Source organism: Acyrthosiphon pisum, chromosome A2 (genome assembly GCF_005508785.2).
Source record: "Acyrthosiphon pisum isolate AL4f chromosome A2, pea_aphid_22Mar2018_4r6ur, whole genome shotgun sequence".
NCBI classification, from domain to species: domain Eukaryota; kingdom Metazoa; phylum Arthropoda; class Insecta; order Hemiptera; family Aphididae; genus Acyrthosiphon; species Acyrthosiphon pisum.
Genome location: NC_042495.1, coordinates 6923440 through 6940722, shown reverse-complemented (window position 1 = coordinate 6940722; position 17283 = coordinate 6923440). Strand labels below are relative to the sequence as shown.

The 17283-nt window shown below is 30.3% G+C and overlaps 1 protein-coding gene across 3 annotated transcripts; it reads left to right on the top strand.

Annotated features, from left to right (window-relative positions):
- Positions 1-1981: 1981 nt before the first annotated feature.
- LOC100575699 (facilitated trehalose transporter Tret1) lies at positions 1982-16508 on the top strand. Of its 3 annotated transcripts, none has more exons than XM_016805128.2 (5): positions 1982-2207; positions 6804-6877; positions 10859-10994; positions 13350-14341; positions 16039-16508. In XM_016805128.2, exons 3-5 carry the CDS (start codon positions 10859-10861, stop codon positions 16255-16257), a joined length of 1347 nt encoding a protein of 448 aa, XP_016660617.1. In that variant the 5' UTR covers positions 1982-2207; positions 6804-6877; the 3' UTR covers positions 16258-16508. The 3 variants fall into 3 exon arrangements, with proteins under 3 accessions (XP_016660617.1, XP_003245148.1, XP_008183970.1); XM_003245100.4 differs by having other exon boundaries at positions 6804-6998; XM_008185748.3 differs by lacking the exon at positions 6804-6877.
- The last annotated feature ends 775 nt before the right edge of the window (positions 16509-17283 follow it).

The following is a 17283-nucleotide window of genomic DNA, read 5'->3' as shown; positions in this document are numbered from 1 at the left end:
GCAAAATAAACAACCAATCACGGGCGAAGCTGTGACGGGTCGGCTAGTACATATATATTTATATGTATAATTTTTTTGGAATCATAAAATAATAGACTGTTAGCCAAATACAAGTCAAAATAAAATTAACCACATATTGTTTTTATTAGGTAGTATTGTTCTGTATTATACAATTTTGAATTCTTTGGCAATACATTTTTACAACATTTTGTACATTCAAATAAGTTTACACAGTATTATTTTTCTAAATTTTTTTTTTAACAATGAAATACCTTGAATACAATTCTTTGATTCCAACATTTATAGTACCATTTAGGAATTTAGATCAAATGATACTTTAGAGATCATTTTTCGATTTTCTTATTAGTTTTTTTAACGCCACGGGAAAAATCACTGGAATTTAATCGTGTATATTATGCATCTTCGTTCGACTCTACACGGAGCAAATTGTTAGCCATATCATTTAAGAATCGATTTTGGATGTAGATATCTCTGTTAATTCTAAGGTTTCATATATCTTAAATGATTTTCACATTTGGGTAGTTAAATCATCAAGGTATAACAAATAATATACACTACACATAGATCTCATGCTATAGGTTCAATATTTGAAGTCATTTGAGTTTATTGATAAATCTCGTATGGATACAAGAACAGTTCAAAAGAAAAATTCTTACCTATATTATATACGCTCGGAATAAATAAATTATGAAATAGGTAATCAATAAAATCAATTTCACGTTATCATGATAATATACCTAAGCACTTAAGTTGTATTCTTCCTTCAATATATTCTTTTTTCATTTCATTCTAAAATATTTTTGGAGCAGATTTAAAAAAAAATTATTTGGGAAGGAGGACTCCACCTCCGTGTTTCTATTATATATGGTACTATTAACACGTTTCTCGTTTCAATCTCAAATAATAAAGTATAAAAAAATATCCTTGACGTGTGGTTATTATACTATCACCCGACACCGTATAATACACATAATAATATTATATAACCTACTTTATATTAGTTTAATACATATAATTATAAAAATCAAGTTTAACATAAATCAAAGCGCACACAGCTTATTTTTGCGTGTTTCATATTTTACGAGTAGGTTGTTAAAGGATATCAGTGTACTATATTTGTTCTCTTTCTCTGGCCCACGTGTAACATAACAAATTTGCCTACAACAGATCCAATTCTTTGTGGTTGGCTTCAATATTAGGGTGAATCGACCTATTATTAAGCTTAAAGGTAGGTATGAATCTAGGACATCTACAAGGCCTTTATTGATATTTTAACTTTAACTGAATAAAATATTAGACTTTTAAAATGTTCATAACTCATCTTAAAATTAAAACACCTATAAAAGCTTAACAAGGAGGTTTATATTCTTAAATTTAAGTTTGATAACAGGTCAAGAACATAACATTGGATCTTCTAAGCGCAAATTGTTCTATACTGCGCGTGAATCAGAGTGAGAATACAAAAAAGTAATGCGCTGTCATCTGTGAGATGATTATTGTATACGGAGATTTAATTACCATTTATTTTTTACATATTATAATATAGCCATATTATGCACATCAAAATGGTTCGTTAAATTGATAGAAATGGAAAAAAACAGCTCGTTGTTTCGGCGTTAGATCTCTTCAGATATAGTAGTTACCCATATAATATAATACGTGCCTAAGCGTATATCGTCTTCTCCGACCGCCGAAATGAATTAATGTTGCAATTATATTTTACGTACTTTTTCGGCTGGTTTTTGAAACGCTATAATCGTAATTTACGCACACCTATATAGTCTATATACAATACTTATAATAATATTATAATTTATAATACCCGCTACTATACAACTACGAGTGGGGGAAAAAAACTCATAGGAACACGTACGATGATAAGTTATTACTTATTAGCGTCGACCGTCGTAGAAGGGGTATGCTCGGCGGAACGTGCAGAGTTGCTAGCTGGATGCATTGCGATAATACATTTTAATAATATTATTATTATGTTATCGTCGCTGAGACCAGTGTATTTCCCGTGGTCGTGGCGTGGTGTTTTCCGAGGCGTTCTCCGTAGACTTTAACGATTTCGCCGATACGCGAGGTGTTTCTCTAGTGTTCGATTTTATTTCCACCGCAGTTGTCGCAAATCAAATATTCTAGATTGCACGCAGCACGCCGTATTCTGAAACGAGACTCGGCAGGTAATATATTATTTATTATTATAATATTAATTATACATATTACATACCTACCTACCTATCTATATTGGCATTTATGTCAATGCATTTATTTTACGTGATTTATATTATTGTTTATTACGATGTATAGATCAACGGATACAATGCTACTGACGTATAATTCTTATTTATTTTATTTTATTTATTAATAAAATAATAATATAATAATAAATTGTTATACACGTCCTAAATTAGTAAGGCCGTTAAATATTGTAATATTGGTGATATTCATTGCTTCTGGTTCACGATCACAAATATAATTATTAGGTATTAATATTACCGGTAAAAAATATTTTACAAGGCGAATAACGTATATAAAAGTATGTGTTTTAATTTTCGAATGGTTTTTATTCAAAATTAATTTTGTAAATACTGAAATTGCGTTTACTTAGGATTTGGATTCGAACGCGTATTTGCATATTATTTTCTTGTTTATCGTACTATCATATATATATATATATATATAACTAGCGGAACAGTCCGGCATTACCCGTGCCAAAGATTTGTTTTTTTATAAAATATATATCTGTAAAAAAATATATACCTATGACATATTTTTACCAGATATAATAGTATAAAGTATAAATATTCTTTTTTCGTGAGCTAAAAAAAAGCATGTGTGGGCTAGAGTTACCATTTAGTTACACATTGGGGTTAAAAAAAATCTATAAATTCCTCCAGGAATCTATTGATATAACTTTTATTGAAAACGGCCCAATATTTATTGGCTCTATTAATTAAAAACAGATGACAGACAGACCAACATCCATTTTTTTATGTGAAGATTATTATAGCATATGCTATAGTTCTGTACTATTACAATACAAAATATATATATACAACAGTAGTAATAATAGCTGTGAATACAAATACCTATTGTACGTTCCTTAATATGGTTTACAGAAATATTCAAGCAGATATGAAATTTCAATTCGAAATTGTTCGAGGTTTTAATGTTTTATGGTATAATTTAATATATTTTATCATATCAATATAGGTTCATTTCAATTGCATGTATTTTGATGATTTGTTACAAAACGTATATAATATTTAAACTGCTCATGTCTCGGTAAATATGTAGGTATGTCTATTGTCTACTATTTTTGTCAAAACAGAATAAATAGATAAATTATGTTCTATAATGTAATTTCTATTTTGTATACAGTTAATGTACTAAGCAAATATTATTCATTATTTGAATATAATAATAACTTAGTTGTATGAAATTTACAACAAATGATGGACAAAGAGTACCTACAGTAAAAAGATGTTACATATAATCGAAGCACGTGAGTGTAAATAGCTTAAAAGAAAAAAAGAAAAGAAAAAAAATAGAAGATAAAAGTATAAATAAAATCATTTAAATGCATATTAAAATGATAAATTCCAATACATAAGTGTTTTGCATATAATAATATAACTGAAAATTAGAACTTGGAACTTTTTAAGTTGCTTTCTGGATCAAAAAAAATCAATCTAAATTTTTAGAGAATTAAAATTTTATAAAATTATATCTAAGGGCATATTGACTATGATTTGCCTTTTTGGTTATTCATAAAATATGATGATAGATCTGGGGGTAGGATGAACAATTCATTAAATTATTTAATAATTTGTATCAGATAAAAAGATCATTATTAACCACTGTATATCTTCTAGGGATTAAATGTTTTTAGCTAATTTATTCGTAGGTACATTGTTAACATAAATTTAAAATGAATTTGTTCATTCAATGATAAATAGTGCATGTACTTATTTATGCTCCAACAAAAATAAATGATCACTGTTTAAACAAAATGTCTATTACTATTAATATGTATATAATGAACAATGAACATATTAGATAATAGGATAGATTAATATGTTATGTTTTTTTAAACGCATTTTTAAATTGTTGAAGTCTAACAGTAGTAATTATTGCTCATTAATAATTTTCTTTAAAAAATGGAAATGCTTAGATATAAGATTAACAATAACAGCGAAAATACCACTTTTCAATCTTGACCCACAATAATAATAACATTAGGCTTGCCTACCTGTTGCTGTACAGCTGGTACCGATAATGGAACATTTTTTATTCGTGTAATATTTAATAAATCAACTGTACAAGTAGAACGAATCAATTATATCATTCTACGCACCATACCACCTTCACACTATGTGTGTGTCCCGCTAAAAAGCAAGTAGTCATAGGCATTACGCAAACGCGTAAATTGGCGAATTTGGAAATCTCTACAGTTACGACACACTTGAACTAATTGTACGTAATGAAAAATAATAAGTAGATATATAATAATATAATATAATACAATAATAAAGTATCTACAAATTAAATACGTTTTCGTTCAATGCATATCCGCCGAACGCAAAAATCATCACGGTCGCGAGGTGTAATTAAACCACCTGTAGTTACAGCGTATTTCATTTCGATCGTTATTGTGATATTATGTCGATTACGATGCAAGTAGATCGATTTCGAAAATGACGACACGGCAAATTATGAAAATATTTTTATAATAATATAGGTACGCGTTTGTCGTATACATAATATTATTAAATATCATTAATTTATAAACACGAAATACATTTTGACATTCGACAATACTCAAACCTACGATTATCAATACTAAACTACTTTGGCGATTCCGTAGCAAGACAAATGATCGTCTATCTCGTGGTATTTCAAGAAATAAACCATATATTTTAATACACTCAAAGTAATTTGAAGTAAAATTTAACGTGAACCGCCTTCCTCTAACACGTGACAAATCCACTTGACTCTCGGAAATATTAATTGAAGTTGTTTCGCCGTGATTATTGAGCACACGATTTTCATTATCATAGTTAATTAACAATTATAAACTTAGTGCGTTTATTCCCCAGAAGGACCATCGAATTATTATCGTACATATACATATTTATGATAATTTATTTATCTTCGCATCTTATCGTATTTTAGATTCTGAGCGGAGCGATGAATGTATTTGATATTATGAGGCGACAAAAAATCTTATGAGGCCTGCAAGGTAATCGACAATCGACAATATATTTAAGAATCATTTGTGTTGAATTATTATAATTATTATATAAATTATATTTTTATTATATAATTATACATACAGTACAATACTGCATATCACATAATATATTATGTAGGTACTACCTACATATAGTATTTAAATTTTTCATGACTTTCGGTACCTACCTAATTCGATACCCTCTGAATATCTTTAAACTGTATAATATTATCTCTTATAATAGGTATAGCAATAACTCAATCACTGGATAGTTCAAAGTTTTTCATAAGTCCCTCCAACTTCGAATATATACCGATAGTCGACTACCTATATTATTATTATATGAGTACAATAATCGGCATGCAATCGATCACTATTATTATTATATTTTACCGTAGATGCGAGTTTTCCGGAAAATAAATGAAAAATACAAGATCGTACCTACATACATTGTACTTAATATGGTTTTAAACTAGGCATATAAGTGATAAGTCGATGAAATGTCTGTAACTCATCGAATATCGTTTATTTATTATAATTAATTTAAACGAGTCGGCGTTAATTTCATTATTTACATTAGTAATATCATTGTTGATAAGCGATTTACGCGTTTATCACGTGTCACGTGCTGACAATCGCATTGGCCATCGCGGTGATTCATGTGCCGCGGAATCACATAACCGATCTCCCCCACGAAATCACGATGCATAATATATATTATTATACATGGATGTTGTACACCTATATTAACAATACGATATCCCTTCTCGTCGCAGCGAAACGTTATGTAAATTACGGGAAACAGACGATAACTGCAGCGTGGTGCGTATTACTATTATTGTTATTATTATGATAATATAATGGCAATAATAATAACAGCGACTGCAGTAAACAACCAGCAGTGTGCGATGGAAACTGCGAGTTTTCTGCAGCGGCGGAAATTACAAAAACACAATGAATAATGCATATTATAATAATATTATAAAAGGTCATGAAAACAAGACGAAACAAAAAAAGACGTGTATAAGTACCCGTAATTGTTTAGTCGACGAAAGGTCTTTTGCCGTATACGTATTCTGCCTGCGCTGTCTTTTTGTTTTTTTTTACACATTAGCTTGTTTTTTTTTTTTTATTATATACGCCGAGCCAAGGCGATGTCTTATACTATTATCTATATTATACATAGATATATCTTCGTGGCGATGATCCTAATCATCTGCCATCACGGTGTCTTGCGGGTAATCATATTGTTTTACCATACGCACATACAGGCATAATAGAGCGAAATCGTCGCAGCATAAAATTAAAAATAAAACATTGATCTCTGACCGAGACCTTGGTGCTTAATTTGTTTCGGGTGACCGTGAACGGACGAGGAGCTGCATAATAATAGATAATATATTGTTCTGGGAGTTGTGCACGTTAAAAGCTACACGACACCAATGATTCGACGGGAATTCGGGAGTTTAGATGATTTGGACGGCGCATGTCGCAATATTATTCCAATCATATATTGTTATATGTGATTTTTATTTTTTTTCAGACGTATATGACAGCACCAGAAAAAAACCTATCTCCATTATAACAATATAATTATTGTTATCAGACGATCGAAAGGTTCGGTTCATGCAATTACCGCTCTGATATTATTATAATGATGATTTCTCAGTGATACGATCGTAACAATAATAATAATATTATGTATATCAAACTCAACGTTCCGCCAGTCTTCAAACAGGTAATATGTACGGAACTTTACGGAAACTTGTTTAAAATTATATATATCAGCAACTTGCTATCTGTGGTTAAGATTGACTAGCATTCTGGCTCATTATTTCGTGAGCGCAGTTATATATTGTGGGTATAAAATATAATCACCGAGCACTGTACTTCCACGCTGCAGCAGGTCCATATGAGAAGATGCAAAATAAATAAAAATTCATTTAATACTAAATTATGTTCTTAGCGTGCCAACTATTGTTGATTATTGGTACATCGTGCATAAAATTATAATATATACAACAACACTGTCTATGATGTACAAACTGCTTAGTATAATAGTATAGATATTATATTATTATAGTTCTTCAACTATTTATTTGGTTGAGGTTAACGCGAGTTAGTTAATTAAACATACAAATTTTTCTAACAGTCATTGGTTTAAATTATCGTAGAAAATCATTCTATCGTTCCAACGTTTTAAAATATATACATAATTGCACAGCGGACATACACAAACACAATATGGCATTAAACTCTGCCTATAATCAGGTGGAGGCAATTAAGTATATTATCATACATTTGAAATTAGTGTTTGTTTTGTACATCGGTGTTTGCTGTCAAGTCATATAATGAAACTCAACAGACTATAATATATCAAACATACCACACTAAAATACTGCACACCGTCAGGCATACGTATAGTGAGCCACCATAATACTTACCAATTATGATCCCCATCATGTTTTTCTAGTAAATTTTAGTTTTTATCTGTCTAGTTTTTTCAATCCCCCATCCAATAAATTCAATAATTCGATAATTCTTTAAAAAACTGTATAGGTTATATACTATTATGACGCATTTACATTTTTTATATACGAAAATACGTCATGATATATTGGTTACATTAAACAAAACTGGAAATCCTTCACACGAGCCTAAATGATCCTTCGGTGTACACAATATGTTTTTTCATACTTCCTGGTTTTGATAATTATTATATGAATTTTATTATGATATTAGTAATAGGTACTTAAACAGCGTGGGATTTTGGAACTGCAATAACATGAAATGTTTTCAAAAACAATGTTTCATATATCATATACCGAAATAAATCATCATTATTTTTATATATTTAAACACTTTTATGGTAACGTCATATCGATAAATTAACAATAATATGTTTTAGATTCTGAGTGGAACGATGAATGTATTGATTTTACAATGATGTGTGTTTTTTTTTATTTTTTTATTTATTTTTTATTTTTTATTTTTTTTGTGTCTGTTATCACCTTTTAGGACAGTAAAAGTGCTTGGATTCTCTTCAACAGTACCTTTTCTGATAGGAAAGTGAATCTAGTTGGTACTTTGGGGGGGTCAAAAGTAAAATTTGTCCAATAGTTTTCAAAAGCGCAGTGAAAAACAAAAGAAAAATTAAGGAAAAACGGGAATTTTTACGCAAAATCTGTTTTTGAGAAAATTTATTTTGGTTTTTGGTGTAACTTTAAAACGAATGACTGTAGATACATGAAATTTTCATTGGTTGTTTATATTTCCATTTTCTATACATGATAAAATTTTCAAAATATTTTGATTTGTTTTGAGCTGTTTACGGACAATTTTAGTATCGAATTTAATTAGTTTTTTATTTCTATGAATGTCAATAAAACATTATTTGTTGAGTAAAAATACTTCAACATTTAATACAAGGCTCTTACTTAATGTTACAATGACATTTGAAAAATATTAAAAATCCTTAGTCACAGTTTTTTTTATTAGCATTTAAAGTTCAAAAATTGACAAAATATGTAAAAATCACGAAAATTAGAAAATTATTTTGAGTTAATAATTCGTAAAAATTTTACTTTTTAGAACTAAGATTTTAAAATGTAATACAAGATTCTTTATAGAATAATCTACCTTTATCAAAAAAAAAATGTCTATAAGAAACTCAAATTAAATTTTTATGAGCGTTTGAAATTCATATTTTTACAACATTTGATATTCACTCGATTTCTTACGTAATGATTATCTTATTTTGTTGTAATTAAAAAACGAGTGACTGTAGAAACTTGAAAATTTCACTGAATGTTTATATTAGCATTTTCTATATACAATAAAATTTTGAAAATAATTTGACTCTTTTTGAGCTGTTTACGGACATGTAAGTTTTCAATTTTTTTAGTTTTTTTTTCTATAAATATCAATAAAGGTTTGTCTATTGGGCCAAAAAAGTGTAAAAAATTAATACAAGGCTCCTGATACATTGTTACAATATCAGTTGAAAAATATTAAAAATACATAAGCACAATTATCTTTTATAAGCATTTGGTGTTGAAATGTTGACAAAATTTATCAAATTTAAAATTGAATAATTATTTTGTAGTTAAAAATTTATAAAATGTCCAACTTTTATATCTAAGGATTGAACATTTTAAACAAGATTCCACGTAAATATTTAATTCTGTCACCAAAAATTCTAAGAAATACATAAGCACAGTTTATTTTTATACTCATTTTAAGTTCAAATTTGGACAAAAGTACATGTTAAAAAACCTGGAATAACTATTTTAGTTATTTTGTTGTGATTGTATAATATTATTCGTGGGTACTTGAAACTTCTAAAGTATACTATTATATATCTATGATAGTACCACGGTTTGTTGTTGATGTATAACGCGTTACCTAATGGATATTGTGAATTGTGATATGATTAATTTGAAAATTATTAATAATACTATAGATAAGTATACCTATAATAGGTATGTCTAATACTTAGTCTGACAAACCGTCTCCGCTCTGAATCGTTTTTCTATACAGTGATATTATATCATTGAATTCAAATTTAATACTATCCATTATACAGTGACCCACTTGTAACCTACTGTATAGCAGAGCGACATCCACTTACCCACCTTTTTACTTATAAACCCCCCTTGAAATTAATTTCTGTATACGTGCCTGATAGTACACTTTACTATCAAGATTAATTAAAGAAAAGTTTTTATTTTCAGTCCGTTTATTTATTATGATGTTTAATGTATTAAATATAAGTAAATAAAATATTATAACTATATAACTTACCTCGTTGTTGCAAATAAAGCATTTACAATTAAAATATTAATATAATATAATAATAAAAAGACCGAAACATAATGATGTGTGCGTCGTCGAAAACGGACGAACTTAAGACTCCAAGTCTAATATTCAAATAGGTTTAGGTATATATATTATATTATAATGTACATCAATGTTATTATTTATTTTTGTTTTGTCAAATATTTTTTACAGCTTTCATATAGTGAACGTTATAAATTTAAAACATATTATATGAGTATAATATGACATATAGTTACAATATTTATAGTATAATATACTCCATGCATAATCAAGGTGAATCTTTTGAAGGTAAACAATTAGCACTTTAATTCTAAAAAAAAATTGCTGGAAATATTTTTTTATTTCACTTTAAGTAATTAAAAATAACATTTATAAAAAAATGTCAATTGTTACTTTTTTTTTTAATTGCCTTTATTTTTTTGAATGAGGGAGCCTAAACACTTTAAATTTCATATTCCAAAACATAATAATATTCCTTTGAAAAATCTCAAAATCACATTTTTAATCGAATATATTATAATATTATTATAATATTTTTCCGATTACATTCGTGTATACATAGGATGGTAGAAATAATATGAATTATTTAACTATTATATACTTTTCGAGATTATGAACCTATCACAAACTTAAGTATTTTCAATATATTATGTTTTTACGTGTAAATCCTAATAATAATTGTATATATTGCATATATATATAATATATATTCGTCGAAAAATATAATATAATATATTGTTTAACAACTATTCTCAACAGATGTTCGCCGCGTCCGGACCTCTGATTGTGACGCTCGGTTCCGGGATGACCGTCGGGTTTTCGGCCGTTCTGTTACCGCAGCTCAAGGACGACCGATCTACCATCAAAATCAGCAGCCATCAAGAGTCGTGGATAGGTGAGCTATGAAATAATTATAGGTACATTTCAGAACGTGCCCCGTACCCATAGTATATTATGAATTAAAACAGCGCGCCCTTGATACCCGCGGTTGGCACTGCTTGGCAGTAATGAAACTATGTACCCGCAGTCTTCGCATTTCGAAGAGGAAGTGCCGAAAATTTTAAGATTTAATAAGAGCGCCAAAAGCCAAAAATGTAATCATACATATACTCATTATCGTACATATATAGTGACTTAACTGGTAGTATTGTAATAGTGATAATAACTAATAAGACTAATTTGACATGAACGCGTACAGTTTTTAATACCTACGCCCAGTTGCAACGCATGTTTTTAAAGTATGTAATAAGTACATTGATTATAAGACATAAGTATTATAACGTACGGATAAAATTACAATTTTAAGGTACCTAGTATAATATGAAAACTACGAAACGGATGGGTGGTTTTATATGGGAGGTGATATTATATTATGTAGGTATTATAATATTTAGGTACCTACTTTGCATCACAAATTATGTTAAGTATTATTATTTGATATTTCGATCAATATTTTATAATATAGTACCTACTACTTACCTACCTATGTAAATAAAAAACACCTTTAGACTCAAAGTATTGGTAAAAACATATAAATTTGAGATTTCTGACGATTATACCATTGTATCATCTAGTGTTCTTGATATTTGTATAGCTATGTACTGCTATTAGTTAAGTATTTTCATTATCTCATTACATCGACAATAAAATTTGTTACAACGGAAGTTTTAAAAAAGGTTTGTATACGATAAACAAAACAAAATAGACTTATTTTAAAATAATTTATCTACATAAATTGAAATTTAGAAAAATTGTTGACTGCTGTGGTACTATGTAATTAAAGTAAGTACACTGAAATGTGGATGTATATAGTAGCATAGTGCACATAGTATTAGGATACCCAAGCCCCCAACATGGTTCCAAATAAATTAGGTACCTACCTACCTATATATAATATTATATTGCGATATAGGTACTATATTATTTATGATCATTGTTATAGCCGATGCAACTATTGCAACGAAGTGCGCGCTGCAGTGTAATTAAATACCAACACGTATGCACTATGCACTATATTATTATTATAGGTATAGGTAAGCTGCAGAAGGATTAATTGTCCGGTTGTATACCTGTGTTTGCACTACGCGCATATAATATGTCTGGGGAAAAAAATCAAAACTTAATCACTCGAACGGGAATGGCTTACGCACAAATCGGTTTAACCGGATATATATATCGGTATTTTCATCGTAGGTTGGTATAAACTCATTTTGTAATAGCCAATCGACTGCGATGCGATATTTCGATTTTTTTGATTCTGCAGCATACTGATTATAATAATATTATATAGAATATGCGTGCTCAGACTTCATCGGCAGGGTATGCAAAATAAAAAACTTTTCCTCTTAAAAAAAATAAAAGACAACTGTTATAATAAAAATACAAATTATTATTGTCATTAAAATCTAAAATTTGATACCTTGAACTTTTTATACAAAAAAATATATACAATTTATGGAATTTTGAACTTGTTATTTCCGTGTTTTTTTTTTTTTTATATAAAAAGAAATGAATAAATACCGCAGAGTTCATAGCGAAAAATAGGAGATTTAAATGAACCCATTCTTGAAGTCGATGTGTCCATGTGGTATACGCTGTATATCTCCGTATAGGTCGCGATTGATAAATTGGATCCCAAATGACCTTATCTCGGTAAATTGGGTCCTGGGAAAAAAAATGTAATAGGTAATAGTTGTATTTTATATTCATGGCACTATTAACGAATGCTACCTATATCCGCGTGTACATATATATATATATAAATTATACCTACCTACACAGCATCGGCTAGCTTTATAGGCTTAACAAAATTCTAATCCAATATACATTCTGTATTTAATATTTATGATGCAACGTCAATCGTAAAGTTGTGTAAAAATTAAAATTTAATAGGTACTTTTAATTTTCTTTCAGGATTGTGATTCTTTAATTATATTTTCATAATTTGTGCGGTAGAGATTAAATTAATTCGATGCTTAAAGCGGCTAAGGCATTTATGCAGCTATACCTAATAATATGATAATATATCATATTAAATTATTATGGCAATGAATTACAAAATATAATATTAATTGTAGGAAATAGAGCTATTAGAGGTTTAAAAGAATGAAAATCAAAACAAACAAAATAGCTACTCCCTCATAATCAACTGGCAACTGCGCTCTAATGTATAGGCCTTTATACAGTCCTGGTCGATTGAGAATGGAAATTATAATATTAATATCATAACCAAAAGTTCTTTTTCTTGCAGCCAGCATGGCAGCGCTACCGATGGCCGCGGGCAGCGTACTGGGTGGCATGGCCATGGACAGGCTAGGCCGGAAGACGACGAACCTGCTCATCTGCGTGCCGTTCGTGCTCGGCTGGACGGCCGTGTCGATGGCCACCGGCGTGACAGGCGTGTACGTGGGTCGGCTGATGACAGGCCTGAGCACTGGCCTGCTTGGCCCACCGACGGCCGTATACATTGCCGAAGTGACAGAGCAGCGTTACCGGGGCGCTGCGCTGGCCATGATCTCTTTCTCGGTATCGGCCGGTATACTGGCCGTGCACACAATGGGCACGTTCCTCGGCTGGCGACTGGTATCAGCCCTATGCTCGGCCGTTCCGTTCGCCGGCTACGTGCTCATATGGTTCACGCCAGAGTCACCTGTCTGGCTGCGCGAGGACGAGGAAAGACGCCACCGCCGTCAAACCGCTGCAGTCTGCGACCACGCGAGTGGCGGTGTACCGTCGAAGCCGCCACCTGAAATCGATTCGCAGCCGCCGCTGTCGACCGTCAAGCCGACGGCACGCCAGTGCTTCAGCAGGCCGTCATTTCTGGGGCCGCTGGCCGTACTGTCCACGTTCTTTTTTGTTCAACAGTTCTCGGGTGTCAACGCGGTGGCTTTCTATTCGGTGACGCTGCTCAAACGTGTTGGGCCCGATCTCAACGAGTACCACTGCACCATGGCCTTGGACGTCATCCGGCTGGCCGTGTCCGTGCTGGCGTGTGGCCTAACTAAGCGGTACGGCCGCCGGCCGCTGGCCGTCGTCTCAGCCGTAGGCACATGCGTGTCTCTGCTTTGCCTGGCCGCCTCGGTCCGCGACTCAGGCACCCCTGCCACCGCGGGTAGCGTGGCCGTACATGCGGTCCCAGCTCCGGCGGCCACTGCCAGCCTGGCACCCGTCATGTCCATCGTTGCGTACATGGTGTTCGTCAATATCGGGTTGGTGCCGTTGCCTTGGATCATGTCCGGCGAGGTGAGCATGGATTTACTTACTTTAAATAAATATTTTTTTTTTCTTTAAACTAATGTATATACCTACAGAATGAGTTACTGTTTTTATAAATAACTTCTAACTCCACAATTAAAATTTGTTCCATGATATAATGTAGTTACTATAATCAGTGAATAATTTCGGTATAGTCACATTTTGTGTTTTCATTCCTATTATACCTATAAGACCTATTTAAAAAAAAATATTTTATTTTGTTAAAATAACATTTTATTGTAAAACAAATAACAATTTGAAATAGGTAATAGTATCTATTATTATCTTATAATGTTAAACCTATGTATTTTTAATACTATGATATAATTATAGTTATATTACTTATAATTATTATTGTATTATACTAAGACTTAAGCATAAACAATATAATATTTACAGTACCGCTATTACAGTGCATCACTACACAAATCATTTATTTTTACAGACGATAAAATCTAACAAAAAAAATGTTATACTAACATTTTATCGTTGTAGTCAATGAATTAAATTTTATTTCATTGCTCATTTGACATATTTTATCTGTTTTTACCGTATTAAAATAACGACGTATGTGTGCAAGTGCAGTGCCAATATTATACACGTTTCTTAATTACTATGTATGTATTACATAGTAACATTATAATAATAGTTTTATATTACACCCCGAAAGAAAATATGAAATAATATAATTCAGTGAATAAAAAATACTACAACAATGCGAACACATATTTTACTAGGTAATAAAATATAGTAATAAGTAATCCAATTATTTAGCAGTAAAACAATATCTATAATTAATTAGAATAAAATTAATCCTAGCTGGTTTATATTATGATAAAAAGTCAATAACTTTCATTCTATTACAATAAATTCTGATACTGTTTAAATGCTTCTGTTTAGAGGCCCAAAATGGTTGTAATCTTGATGGTAGTATATAATAAATAAAGGCACGTTGTTTATAGAATTAAAAGATGGCACATTATGAGGTATAGGTACCTCTTAATAATTTCGAGCAATCTATTTTATTATTAACAAAATTATAAATAAATCCAAGCACAAATTGCACTCGGTTGAAAAGCCGGTAATGTTCTAATGTTGCACTCTATTCGCTCATTTCAAAGAAATTATAATTATTAATTTAATTTGACAATTATTGCATATATGACGTGGCGACTGTTGACCAATTTAGTATTTAAGCGACCTTATTACACAACGTAAATAATTAATTTGGAAATAATCATGAATACATTAAAAAAATAATATTATCAAATAATATTTTCATATCATTATTTTTAAACTGTGACTATGTTATGTTAATATTTTACCTATTTATTTATTTAAACATCTTTAAAATATTATTAATTTTATATTGCCGTTTATTAATTTTAAAAATCACCATATTTGTATACATCTTATTATATATATTTTTTTAAATATTACCGCTATGGCGCTATAATAAATAATATGTCATTATTATAATAAAAACAGCACAATTTATGTATTGCAACTTAAATAAGTAGGTAGTTAAGTATCTACTATGATTTTGACCATCGGGTGATATTTGTTGATAATTAATAGGTTTTATGTAAATAATGATCGAAACGAATGCAACTCGATCATTACCTCTTCCCGTGCCGATTGTATATTCATTATAATATATTGTTACCGTTATCGTTTTGCTGCAGATGTTTCCCGGGTATTGCCGAGAACTCGGCAGCGGCCTGTCCACGTGCTTCGGGTTCGTCATGTTCTACGCGGTGATCCAAATCAGCCCTTATCTGCTGACCAACATCGGCACGTCGATAACGTTTTACATTTTTGGCACAGTATCCGGCGTCGGTGCGTTATTCCTCTATCTATGTCTACCGGAAACCAAAAACAAGTCAATGGAAGATTCGACGTGACGAATTGCGTGATAAACGTCAACGGTCCTACATGAATACGTAACGTTATTGTATCGTTTCTGGACGGAACTGCAGTCGACAATATTTACGTCGTTTGGCCGGGAGATCTCGCCCGGTGTATGTTTTGCCGTTCGAATCATCAGAAATAAACGATAACGATGTTACCTGTTTTACCATAATATTATGTTTTAGCCGATCGTTGAATAAAAATACGATCTTAATTATTAAAAAATAATAATATTATTATTAAACCTACTTCACTTTTTTGTGATTTTATATTATGTTCGTATTCAAAAAGTAGTCGATAACAGTAATATTATAATATAATACTATATGTGCCTATAGCCTATTGTTATTTAATTTAAACAATATACATTATACCTACATGCTAGGTATATGGTATGCCATTATTATAGATACATTACACATGTACATAATATATTACCAGTGTTGTGCATTAACTATTAGTATCATTTTATCTATCTATTTAAATAAAATTGTTATCTAAGATAAATTACCTAGATAATATCATATAATATTTTCGTGACAATATTTTCGATTTTATGTTTACAGGAAAAATGTGTTGTGTGATTGGTGTTAATTTTTCTTATTTATATGCAATAGCCTATTTATTCGATATTATTTTCATTTTTCATGTTCATTTAGTTATTTTATGTACCTACATTTATTTTTATTACATGTATTTTACTGCAGTAATTTTGTAATTGCAATATTTTGTCCATTCTCGTACACTGATGGATAATCGTATTTACCAGTGTAAAAGTGTAAGCTTATGTATATTATATTATTATATTTTTAGCAAAACTGCTATTTAACAAAACAAGTTTTAAATCATCTGTTTTTTATTTAGTTAAATTTGGTTATCTTTGTTGTAGATACATAATGTAATTTTAATGCGATTTTAAATGATAATCGTTGGAATAGTATTTTTTTTTTTTGTACCAGAAACTATACTAAAATGATAAATATTAATATATTTTTAAAAGTGCTGTAAATAAGTGAAAC

Excerpts from the sequence above, each read along its gene's own strand:
- LOC100575699 (XM_003245100.4), top strand. The coding sequence starts at position 6,960 with ATGTATATCAAACTCAACGTTCCGCCAGTCTTCAAACAG. Across the intron at positions 10,995-13,349 it reads CCATCAAGAGTCGTGGATAG|CCAGCATGGCAGCGCTACCG; the intron begins GTGAGCTATGAA and ends TTTTTCTTGCAG. Across the intron at positions 14,342-16,038 it reads CTTGGATCATGTCCGGCGAG|ATGTTTCCCGGGTATTGCCG; the intron begins GTGAGCATGGAT and ends GTTTTGCTGCAG.